General features: G+C 35.6%; 2 protein-coding genes across 6 annotated transcripts; both read right to left on the reverse strand.

Moving 5' to 3' along the window:
* Positions 1 to 473: 473 nt before the first annotated feature.
* On the reverse strand, positions 474 to 5,539 carry LOC105343916 (uncharacterized). Of its 5 annotated transcripts, none has more exons than XM_011451429.4 (2): positions 3,318 to 3,722; positions 474 to 2,091 (listed from the first exon to the last, which is right to left on the reverse strand). In XM_011451429.4, the coding sequence occupies exons 1-2, from the start codon at positions 3,351 to 3,353 to the stop codon at positions 874 to 876; spliced, it is 1,254 nt and encodes a 417-aa protein (XP_011449731.3). In that variant the 5' UTR covers positions 3,354 to 3,722; the 3' UTR covers positions 474 to 873. The 5 variants fall into 5 exon arrangements, with proteins under 5 accessions (XP_011449731.3, XP_011449734.3, XP_011449735.3 ...); XM_011451432.4 differs by lacking the exon at positions 3,318 to 3,722 and adding an exon at positions 3,856 to 4,505 and having other exon boundaries at positions 476 to 2,091; XM_011451433.4 differs by lacking the exon at positions 3,318 to 3,722 and adding an exon at positions 3,761 to 4,505 and having other exon boundaries at positions 476 to 2,091.
* A 2,300-nt stretch (positions 5,540 to 7,839) lies between these two features.
* Positions 7,840 to 10,351, reverse strand: LOC105343918 (phospholipid scramblase 1). The gene is made up of 7 exons (XM_011451435.4): positions 10,214 to 10,351; positions 9,738 to 9,889; positions 9,497 to 9,568; positions 9,099 to 9,300; positions 8,590 to 8,698; positions 8,389 to 8,491; positions 7,840 to 7,991 (listed from the first exon to the last, which is right to left on the reverse strand). The coding sequence occupies exons 2-7, from the start codon at positions 9,850 to 9,852 to the stop codon at positions 7,891 to 7,893; spliced, it is 702 nt and encodes a 233-aa protein (XP_011449737.3). The 5' UTR covers positions 9,853 to 9,889; positions 10,214 to 10,351; the 3' UTR covers positions 7,840 to 7,890.
* Between the last annotated feature and the right edge of the window lie 1,101 nt (positions 10,352 to 11,452).

The raw sequence follows: 11,452 nt of genomic DNA on the forward strand, positions 1-11,452 counted from the left end.
CCCCAAACAAAAAAAACCAAACAAACACAAAACAAACACAGAGAGGCAGTAAGAAACTAATAAGGAAAGAAATGTGGACGTTTTTGTTTAGTGTACCTTTTCCCATCCCCCTTTAAAGTTAAAAATTAGCATCAGGCATCAACTGCGAGTTTGCTTCGATTTAAGCGAGAATCGGGGGGGGGGGGGGGGGGGGTCGGTCATGACGTTGATGAACTTTACGTACATGACTGATTTATCTCTCGTGTTCCCGTACCCAGAAAACCGGGATCAATCAATCCGACGGAGCGCACTTTACCTTGATTTATACCCACTGAACTGTATGGAAGTGGGGCTGTCTTATTATTAATTCATGTGGAATTGGAAGGAGAAATCATGGCGCTCAGAAATAATACTGAGAATATCCCGGCCCGTAAAACATTGACTTTTCTGTACCATTAATTATCTATGCTGTGTACCTGTATCGTTCGCAGTCATGCACGCAACACTTCGTAATTCGGGTAAACACAAATTTATTGTTTACTTGGATCTGTTTTGATAAACAAAGGTGCTCAGTCCATGAAATTCTCATAAAATGAATTGTGCGTTTTGCTTGGCAATTAGCAATGTGTAAATGTAAAGTTATTACGAAACAACAAGTATAAAGTCAATTAAGTACATTGTGAGCGCTGAAAATTGTGTTCAAAACATGAAATATGTAAGATTCAAAAGCTTTAAATACTTTACTGAATAGTTTAAAAGCCTTAATTGTCTCAATTTTTGCTAAAATTTTTCTTAAATAAAATTATTATTTGTAGTAACGGACAAGACATGGGCTTATTTCTATATAAAAATCAATAAAATTAGCACCAAGAAATGAAAATTACAAAAGTAGTATTATACATTGTCTTTTAGTAAAGTCCTCACTTCCGGTTTTTTGGAAATATATTTTCCCGTATATCTGAGAGAATAATAATCATCCAATCGAATATCACCAAAAATTCTTCGCATTCCAACATAGTTTCGAAAATCTCTCTCTTTCGGAAGCTTACCCTTTTCATTTTTGTTGGTAACATCAAAATAAGAAAATTTGTACGGTTCGGTGACAAAGGAATTTGGTTGCGCTTTTCGGAAATATTTTGATCTGGCGTCTTGCAAAGCCCGGATGTAAGCGTCTCTGTGTATATCCGGATTGATGACGCCATCAGTGACGACAAAGTCATGGTGATCATCGGCTTCTTTTTTCTTGCTTTTCTTTCCATGTTTGATTTTTACTGATTTCTTTCGACATGTGTGGCGTCGTTCACTTCCGGTCTCTTTAAAGTCGGTTGCGTCAATATCTTTGAATACAGGAGTTTCATTTCCGTCTATAGACGGTGTCACAACTGGAGGTAGCTTTTCATAAACAATTGTATCATCTTCACTTTTATCATGGTTATCATTTGGTTTGTTTTGTACATATGACGCCTTTCGGTCCTCAGATGACGTCATCGACTGGAGACTGTGAAAAAAGGAAGCTTCTGGTAACGATCTGCTCTTTGGAATATTGCAGCGGCTCGCGAAGCTCTCTGCCAGTGACTCAATCTGAGCCTGCATACCTTGCAATGTCGGACTTCCAGCAATCATCTTTCTCGGCGAGCAGCTTCGACGAGATTCCGGGTTGTTTGCATCGAACACGACGTCGACCGAATCCATTGCTAGCTCGTGGTACAACAACGTCATCGTCTTGAAGCGTTCTTTGCTCATCAAGTCGGCGTCACACGGGGTGCCGTGTGTATAACGCATCCGCGCCGCCCCATCCTCCCCTACAATTTGTTCACATTGAGACTCGGGGTCAGGGAGGGTGACAGCGAGCGTCCTTGATCCAGCGCTACGGTTACCTTTGCTGAGCTGTACGAATTGGCTGACCGCTGATTGGACAGACGGGAGCCGCAGTCTGTGATCACTCAGGGAACTGTCGATGTTTCTGAGTCTCATGGTCGCTGATTTTGGTCTCTGTTTAAGGAAATCCATGGCAATAATTTCTGTCTTTTCACGTGGGCCTTGGTTGGCAAGCATCTTGGCTTTGTAACTGTCAACGATATACGAATTTCCGAATATTATGCTTGAATTTACCTGTAATGAAAGACAAAATACATGTATATCTCTATAAGTACATGCATATCTCATCTATAGATTTGCTTATACATTTTTTTTGTTTCAACATTTGTAAATAATTAATGTAGATTATTTGAGTATATATATGTGCTTTTTTTAAAGTTCAGATTTCGTTGGATTGCTAGAAAATTAAAACGTGATGTATAAATATTTATTGAACTAACATTTACAGAACATTGACAAACTCTGTGAACACAAGTGTGTCGCTTTAAAAAGAGAACACTATTTTCCCTAACCTATTTAACAATTGATACATGTTCGTATCTTAATTGCAATTTTTATTTCTTGGGCAAATATTCCATTGTAAAGATTGCCCCTTGGAAAGTGTGTATTTCAGATTTAATACACTTATTTTCTTCGGTTCATTTAAAATTTCTTTAACGTGTGGAACTTTTTATTTATTCTGTGGACACGATCATTGATGCTAGGTTTCAAAATCAATGGACCCCGTATTTCCGTTTGATCAATCTATATTTAATAAGGTCTCCTACTTTACAGAGTCATATTTCAATAATTCATTTTAGGCTGTCCAAAGTAAATTTTCTGTTTTATGCCATCCAACGAGCATGATTAAGTTTTAGAGAAATCGCATGGTTCTTTTCTGAAAAGCCACCCCTATTTTCTTAAGCTGAACATTTAGTTTGGTTTTAGGTTCAGCAACTTTATCTTCCATTTTGAAAAAAAATACACATGTATAATAGTTTAGGCCTTTTTGTGGAGAATTAAATTAACACGAACTGTAGCTAAGTTTATCATTCTATATTACCTTATGTGTGTGTTAACATTATTGTAATTTCATGTAATGTGATAAATCTTCGTCCGTCGTTGGTAATAAATTTTTAGGAGACTCTTAAGCTAAAATTTATCCATCACCTTATATAAAAAAGGATTGTTCTGAAAAATATTTCAACGTTTGGAAAGTTGCAAAATATTAAGACATTGAGACTTTAAACGGGTCTCAAATGTGAATTCATATATTATTTTTTTTAGATGCTGATAGGGTTGTAAAAACCTGACTTCGTCGCCTAGTTGTAAAGTCAAAAGCAGATTGTTTTATTTTATACGATTCTCGATGTAAAATCTAATATCGATTTGGCTTAAAGTATCATTATATAGTTATGAACTGTTCACGTAACAGGCAAATAAAAATCTTACCTATGACTATAGCTACAAATGTACTTTACCCTTTTTAGAATGAGAGTCATTTCGAGCGAGTGCATCCCCCGTACAATGGATTCATCATTATAAATCAAAACATCCAACTTTATATATGTTTTCCAATTACTGCCTGATGATGGGTCTCCAAGAGAGATTTCTATCGTTTTGTAAATGTTTTAAGCCTTCTCCTTGTCGGTCATTTTATCGACTTATTATGTATATAAAATGTGTATTTCCACGAGCACCTGCTTGGATTTCTGTCAACCTTTATGACAACCGGGTCCTTTCTCTTCTTTCCACAACCCCTAGCCATCAGATATAAGTAAACATTAAACTGCCCATAAAAATCTACGCTGTTTGTTCTTGAATTAAATCTTTCAAAATTGACGGATTACATACTTTTGAAAGCTCTCGGAACACGACATGCAAACACTTTATAAAGAGTGGTATTTGTTATTTTAAAAATTACCTTAATTCAGAAATTCAATAAACTATCTCCATGTATCAATCTTTTCTTTTCTCCATTTGGAGATCAAAAGCGGACAATAGAAATTCCGTTCTCACTTGATAGCGGGAGGCGATTTAAACCCTGGCATCCCTCAAATAGGCAACTTTGACCAAGGTTTTCCCCATCTGAGCACACACTTCTAGTCCGGTTTTGGAACGGGATAAGATTGACTAATCTCCCCAAAAAACTAGCAGTGATGAACAAGGTACACAAAGAATGAAATGTCCTTTTGAAGTGCCGACTCAATATAAACTGCACAGGATTATATATTATGAATAACATACGATAGCATCGTAAATCATGTCTCCTGTACACAAAATCAGTATAATCAAGACCCCTGTACAGTCGAGTACCTTAATGCATGGAGCCCTACACCCATCGAATATATGCAGCACGATGTTGTGTTGTAAATGGGCCGGTTTCGACCACAGGTAAACACCGAATTAAACTGTCTGATATAATGACACCAGATTATTTTCAGAACAAATTAACTTTCTCATTTTCAAGGTAAACGAGGCCAATATGATTGCAATTGTTGTACACCTTGAACTCCCATAGATGTTTAAATTTAAAATTTTAATAAAATCGAAATCGGAAATTACAGGTTTGAAAAAACAAATATTGTTGCGTTCCGCCCTTTATTCATTTCTTGATAGACCGCGGAAGAAATGTACACACAAGTGTATTTACAGAAATGAACATATTTCGTTTAAACACCAAACTCAAAATTAAAAAAAAGTTGAGATGGTTTTTTTTCTTTTCTTTTTTTTACATTGAATGGTACTCACCCCTCTCCAGAAATAAGCTTTTTATTTTTTCCCACCATGGATATCTCTCAGAATCGGAAGAATCCCTGTCGTTTTACATAAATGCGGTCCTTCATCATTCTCTATTCAGTCTTTCAATAACAACTGGTTCTAGGGCAGAGATTTGCTGTCCAGTTCCGATGCCGATAATGACAAAATACTGCGAGGATAAACACTGGCATCCGATTATAACATGACACAATGTGACAGGCCTAGCAATGATTGGTGGAATCGCATTAACATAAACACTATCTGACGAGGTATAAAAATCACTTTGAACAATTCTTCTTGTCGTTAAACACCAACATCCCCAATCACGTATTGATTTAGCTAACAACGTTGTCTACCTGTTAGGATGGTGTTACCATCATTCAAGACAAAAAACAAGAAATAAAAGCCGATTGTGTTTCCAATTTCCAGCCGATTTCCTCTGCCCGACTTCCAGATGAAATCGTGTGAAACCGACCCTCTTCCCAGCGCCTTCTGAGGAGAAATCGGGCCCTCGACGCCCGGGTCTCAGTTTTAAATCCGATAATAGTTTTTTGGTGCTTCAGAAGGTAAAATTAGTGGCGTGTTTGTGTTTAATTACCGCCCATTTCCCCTTGTTAGACCCGTTATCAGAATTACTTTTACGCTAAGTATGCACAGACTGATTCCGTTGATGATAAATATGGTTGTAGTTACTGGAGTTCTCTGTCGGGTTCACACGAGAGAGACGACAAACGACCCACTCCCGAGGAAGTCAGGGTAGACGGAATCAATCTCCACGCTTCTTGTCAAAGGGATATGTGTTTTGTTATTAATTTCTCAACGTGAACGAAGCTGATACACAAACAACATATACATGTAAATAGCATAAACTGATTCTTGAAAAGTGGGTGAAATGGTGTGCATCCAAATGATTATGTGTTACATAATTAAAGAAAACAAACAATTTAAGACTCAATGACAAAAAAACCCAAATTGCTTAATTACTTTGATCAAAGAAAATTGTGGATGTGTACATGTATTTTTCTTTTATTAACTTAATTTTGTGTGTGTTTGTGTGTGTGTGTGTTTGCGGGCGCGTGTGCGTGAATGTGCACTTCAATGTACATCAACATGTAGTGTGTGTGTGTGTGTGTGTGTGTGTGTGTGTATATATATATATATATATATATATCTCTTTATATGACCTCACATACAAAAACACACAACTGAAAGCTTTATACCGAGAAGCATTCAATATTGATGTCTATGGATTCTAGATATTCCAACAATTACAAAAACCGAGCCGTCGATTTTCATAACTTTGATTGACATAATATACTACCAGAACCCCAGAAAACTTTCATGTGTTTTTTTTTTATCAAGGACTCGATTTGCATTAAAAGACGCATTTAAACGGTTATACCTGGCGTTGATCGCAGGTATTTTCATAATTATTCTCATAAAAAGAAAGGTACATCTACCTGTAAACAAAGGAATGCTGTCTACTGATGCATTACTAATTCATGCCGTCACGACTGTGTATTTTCAATATCCAACACGACGAGAGCATTGGCCACAATAACCCTCTGTTTTCATGTGAAAGTTTTGCATGTATGATGATTTATCACGGATTCACAATTTACGATTCACAATTTCAGAAGCAGACAAGTAGGGTCGTTTTGAACTAATTCCGAATGACTAAACACGATGAGTTGCAACATTGCAAATTCACACGCATATCATTCAAGTCTTAAAGAATTAACCACATATAAAAAACTGAGAGAAGATCACAAATATGCACTAGTATTTCAAAGCTTTTCAAATGGCATTCAGAGATAAAACTCTCGATAAATTCCGAATTAGAATTCCAAACAGTTTATTTTTATTAATTATTAAATTTTATTTATTTAATTTCGTTTGTCTTGATTTAGTAGAAATATATTACTTTGTTTAGCTAACCTGAGCCAAAGGCCCAAGTGAGCTTTTCTGGTCAAAATTTGTCCGTTGTATGTCGTCGTCGACGTGGGCGTCGTTGTCGTAACTTTTCTCATTTCCATCTTCTCTTCCAGAACCACTGGTCCAATTCAGAAAAGCTTTAACTCGTGTTTAAGCATCCTCAGGTATTGTAGATTCAAGTTTGTACAAATTATGATTCTCGTGGGTACTGTAGGGTTGAGCAACAATGGGGAAGGGTCTAATTTTGTCATAATAGAGAAAAATCTACCAAAAAAATCCTTTTTTCAAAAACAATTGGCTAGAAAAGATGTGACTTCTGTAGACACATATGCATTCTAAGGTAGTGTAGTAAAGATTCAAGTTTGTTAAAAATCATGATCTCCGGGGGTTGAATGAGGCCACAGTGGGGCAAGGTGAAATTTTTCATAGGAAATAAATTTGATCATTCTCAAAAACTCAAATGTTATATTATATGGTATAAATAATATGTAAGCATCCTGAGATTTGCTGATTCTGAATTGTTACACTGGACAATTCAGGGGCAGCACTAGGGGTTCAAAGTTTGATGTAGGTTTATATCAATTAATATGAATAGTTGATCCTCTGGATCTTCTTGAGAACTTCCATGCTCAATTTTTTAATGACTATGAAATCACCCAGTTACAAAAGAGGCTCAATGTTAAGCAAATGACTGAAAATTTGGAATTTTTTTTTTATACATGATCTATTTTACTACATTGTTCAGATATTTTGTATGACTCCATAAAGCAGATTTTTTATCATGGCTCTTGTCGCTAAGGTGAGTAATGTGGCCCATGGGCCTCTTATTGTTCACTCCTATAACATGGCGCCTGTGTTTTTGCACATGAAATCATTGTTTTGTAGTCCTTAATGAAGATTGCGCACAACATGGACAGTCTAAAGCCAAGGACCTCTTGAGAGGACGGGGTAGTGCAATTAAGCTTGACTTTGCACCATCATTGAGATTTCTAGAGATATATTTAGAATAATTCACAAAGTATCCGAATATTTCTTTAATAAAAGTAAAATTAATCAACTATATTGAAAACATAGAAGGTGTAAAATAATAATAAGTAACAGAAAAATACATGTGAATATCAAATCAGTATAAAATCAATATATAGAAAATTTATAAACAAAATATATAAATATATAATATGATGATTTCTTCTTCAATCATATGTGAAAAAAACATATATAATAACAAGACTGGGACCTTGATTTTGTCCCATAAAACTAAACTGAAAATTAATTGTATTTTAATTAAAACAAGAGGACCTTCTCTGATTACCTTAGGGCTTAATAACATGAAATACAGACACAAAATGCCAAGTAGAGCTAGCAGCAAGAACGCTGCTGTTTTTCAAAGAAGTTGAAGTCGATTAAAAACGAGGCACCCAGGAGAAGAATTTTGTCTTGTACCCTCAGCGGCTGAAGATCTGAAAGAAAATTATGAAACAGATTTATGAATAAAACTTGCCTCTCAATTTGTTAGGAGTTATCTCTCTTTATTTGCAATAAGATGCTTATAAATGCTAAAAGTCAGCCAAGTTCTACTTGTTATAATTGAAACACAACAACAATCAGTGTTCATAATACTTCATATAGGTAAAAAGTGGAATGCATTTTGATTCAGAATAGCTCATGTACACAAGTTTAACACTGATGATTTAAATGTCTGTTTTTACCCCTAATCTTTCCTGCAAATAAGGTTTCTTGAAAAAAAAGGGAAAGGTATTTCAAAGTGAAATTCATATAAAACCCTCACTTTCCCATAAAGTAACTTGTGTCCATTCACTCTATAAAAAATCAGGTCTAAAATTCAATGAAACTCACATGATATGATAAAATCATTGTGAGATCCACAGTAATCACCCCAGTCACCGGCTGAGGATTTCTTGATTTCTGCCAGCAGTTGTTCCCCTCTCCCATCATAGATCTACAAGTAAAAACACAATACACTCAATGTAAGGATATCATTTCACAGTTATTTCTAATTCATTCATTGCAGTTAAAATGCAGACAGAATAAACATACAGGAATGACAACATCTGAGCAAAGCTTGCACAAACAGCAGGAAAATCCGATTCTGAAGACCACAGATTCGTTTTCGTCTATGATTTTGTACACAGGGCAACAGCAACGTCTGAAAAAGAGACAGTGATATAAAGATACTTTAAAGATACAAAAACTTAGTTTGATTTTTAATTTGAGTTAAACCTTACTTTATAGACCATGATTTTAAATGAAATTTCAAAATACAGATAGAATTTGTAGATATTTTTTTGTTATTCTAACTTCATTTTTAAGATACTCCTTTTGATCTCAATCTCACTTTACACTCTCATTCCTTTTGCAGAAGTGAGACTTATCAAAACTAAGCATGTCTATTGTAATGAAGATAAGTTTTATGGGTACTAACTTTTAGCTACATGCATTTATCCCTTTTAATAAAGGAGGCTGAGATAATAAAAGTGATAAATGTATCATCAAAGTTTTATGGTCCTGGGCTAATTTTTATGGCCCCAAGGCATGATGCCACTCACTCCTCCATGATGACCCCGATCTCCTGCCCAGGCGGACTCTCTATACTAAGTTCCTGCACACAGCAGCACCACCACCAGCAAACACCGCAAGGACACCGCAGGGGACGCCGCAGCCGAATCAGGTCCTGACCCTCCTGATTGCTGAACTTCAGAACAAAGGCTCTCATTGCACCTAAACACTGCCGTGCATAACATTCTGAAACTAAATGAAATTTTATAATTGTTAAACTATAATTGTTACTGTTACAGAATTGCAATGTTTCAAATTAGAATATCTGATCTTCAAATCACTTGCAAACCAGGAAGCAATATTTTACTTAATAAATTACATAAAAAATGAGGACTAATCCAAAAATCAATAGTAATTTATCTTTTGTGGTTTTTTTTGTTTCATTTACCTTCTTGGGCATATAAAATAGAATCATCTTCTTTCCCATACACACTGTATCGACTTGGTCTTTGGAAACACACTACAAAAAGTTTGGATTTTTATCAAATTAATCTACAGGTACTTATCTTCACTATATGTTTTTACTTTTCTACTGCATGTTACTCTCTGTTTTGGATGCTGAATTCACTTTATTTGGTGACATTTAAGATAGCACTGAGTTTCAATTTTTTGAAAGATCCATTACATACTGTCTCCATCCTCCAAGTGTTGATGGACGGTGATTTCCTCAAGTGATTCTAGGTCTTTTAATCCTGATGGAAGTGCTTCGCTACCTGGCTGCGATGTGATTGGAATCTTCTCCATTGGGATTTACAGTCATGAATATTCGATAAAACTAAGTCTAGAGAAATCATAATGATATATCAATATACTACCAGAGACGTATATATACGTCCCTGATACTACTTCACATAATTTTCCACCTTACATTTATATGAATATAGATATATACTCAGGATGACTGTATGGTACTGAAGAATACATTGGCACGTATCTGAATCACGTTGAAGATATCAGTACATGACTCGCGTGCATATTGAGATATTTACGGATTAAATTAGGTCCTACAGTTGTTCAATGAAGGGGTGTGACAATGTATTTCAATTTCATCGATATCAAGTTATAAAACAACATTAGTTATGCTTTCTAAGTCAAGTTTGCTTACCATACTCACAGCTCCTCATACAATATCTTGTTTGTTACAAACCGTACACAGGTAAAAACGATAACAACGCAAAACATAACATTGGAAAAAGTAAAAACGAAAATAAAGTGAAATATACAAAATAACGAACCCGATGAAATATGATTACCCAACTCATTTATCTACGAAAACAAAATCTAATAGTATAATTAATATATATTCCACGTCTGTAAACATAGTAAACGCAGGCACGTGGCATCGTTTTTAAACGTGGAGACAGACTTATCCGAAAACTGACGTTAAAAAATTCGCATTTTAATATAAACCTTAGTAGTAAGTTTAAACCTAGTTTATCAACTGTGAAACTATGTTTAGCTCATTTTTGTGAGTTTGGCGTGCCATACACAACACTGAGAGCTATGGTCACCATGTTGAATGATAAGATTAAAAAAAAGAACAGTCAGTTAAAATTAACAGACTACAGAGTGTCTTTAGGTAAAGGTTAGTCCGAAATATCTGACGTTTTTCTGGCTTTTTTAACGATTTGATATTTACTTCCCGCAAGTAAATATCAAAATCGTTAAAAAAGCCAGAAAAACGTCAGATATTTCGGACTAGGTAGAGGTAGGCAGGTGAAAACGCGTTTTCTGTAAGAGTTCCCTAAAAGGAATATGTGAGTACATGTAGCTGTAGAGATTATCATTATCTTTCGTATGGAATGCACATATATTATTTAAAAAAAAATGTTTGATGTACATGGATATATAAATACTGGTTGTTCACATTTTTAAACCCTATGTATATCCCGGACGTTGTTCAGTTCTGGGGTTACGTACCCAATCAACACATGTGCACGTGGTGTTGTGTACAGTTACCCGGTCAACACATGTGGTGTACAGTTACCCGATGAACACTTGTAGTGTACAGTAACCCGATCAAGGACAATGGTTTACAGTTACCCGATCAACACTTAGGTTGTAAAGTTACCTAGCATGTGTTGTTTACACTTAAGCTGACATATGTAGTTTAGAGTTACCCAGTCTGGTTAAAAACCCGAACAACACTAAGGCTGTTCAGTTACCCAATCAACACTAAGGTTGTACAAAGTACAGTTACCCGATCAACACATGTGATATACAGTAACCCGATCAACACCCAGACTATTCAGTTACCCGATCAACACGTGTGCTGTACAGTTACCTTACCAACATCCAGGTTGTACAGTATCCTGGTCAATGCCCCAGCTGTAATGTAATCTAG

This window comes from Magallana gigas, chromosome 2, assembly GCF_963853765.1.
Source record: "Magallana gigas chromosome 2, xbMagGiga1.1, whole genome shotgun sequence".
NCBI lineage: Eukaryota > Metazoa > Mollusca > Bivalvia > Ostreida > Ostreidae > Magallana > Magallana gigas.

Excerpts from the sequence above, each read along its gene's own strand:
- LOC105343918 (XM_011451435.4), bottom strand. The coding sequence starts at position 9,852 with ATGGAGAAGATTCCAATCACATCGCAGCCAGGTAGCGAAGCACTTCCA. Across the intron at positions 8,492-8,589 it reads GCTCAGATGTTGTCATTCCT|ATCTATGATGGGAGAGGGGA; the intron begins GTATGTTTATTC and ends TTTTACTTGTAG. Across the intron at positions 7,992-8,388 it reads CAATGATTTTATCATATCAT|ATCTTCAGCCGCTGAGGGTA; the intron begins GTGAGTTTCATT and ends ATTTTCTTTCAG.
- LOC105343916 (XM_011451429.4), bottom strand. The coding sequence starts at position 3,353 with ATGCACTCGCTCGAAATGACTCTCATTCTAAAAAGG. Across the intron at positions 2,092-3,317 it reads TGACTCTCATTCTAAAAAGG|GTAAATTCAAGCATAATATT; the intron begins GTAAAGTACATT and ends CTTTCATTACAG.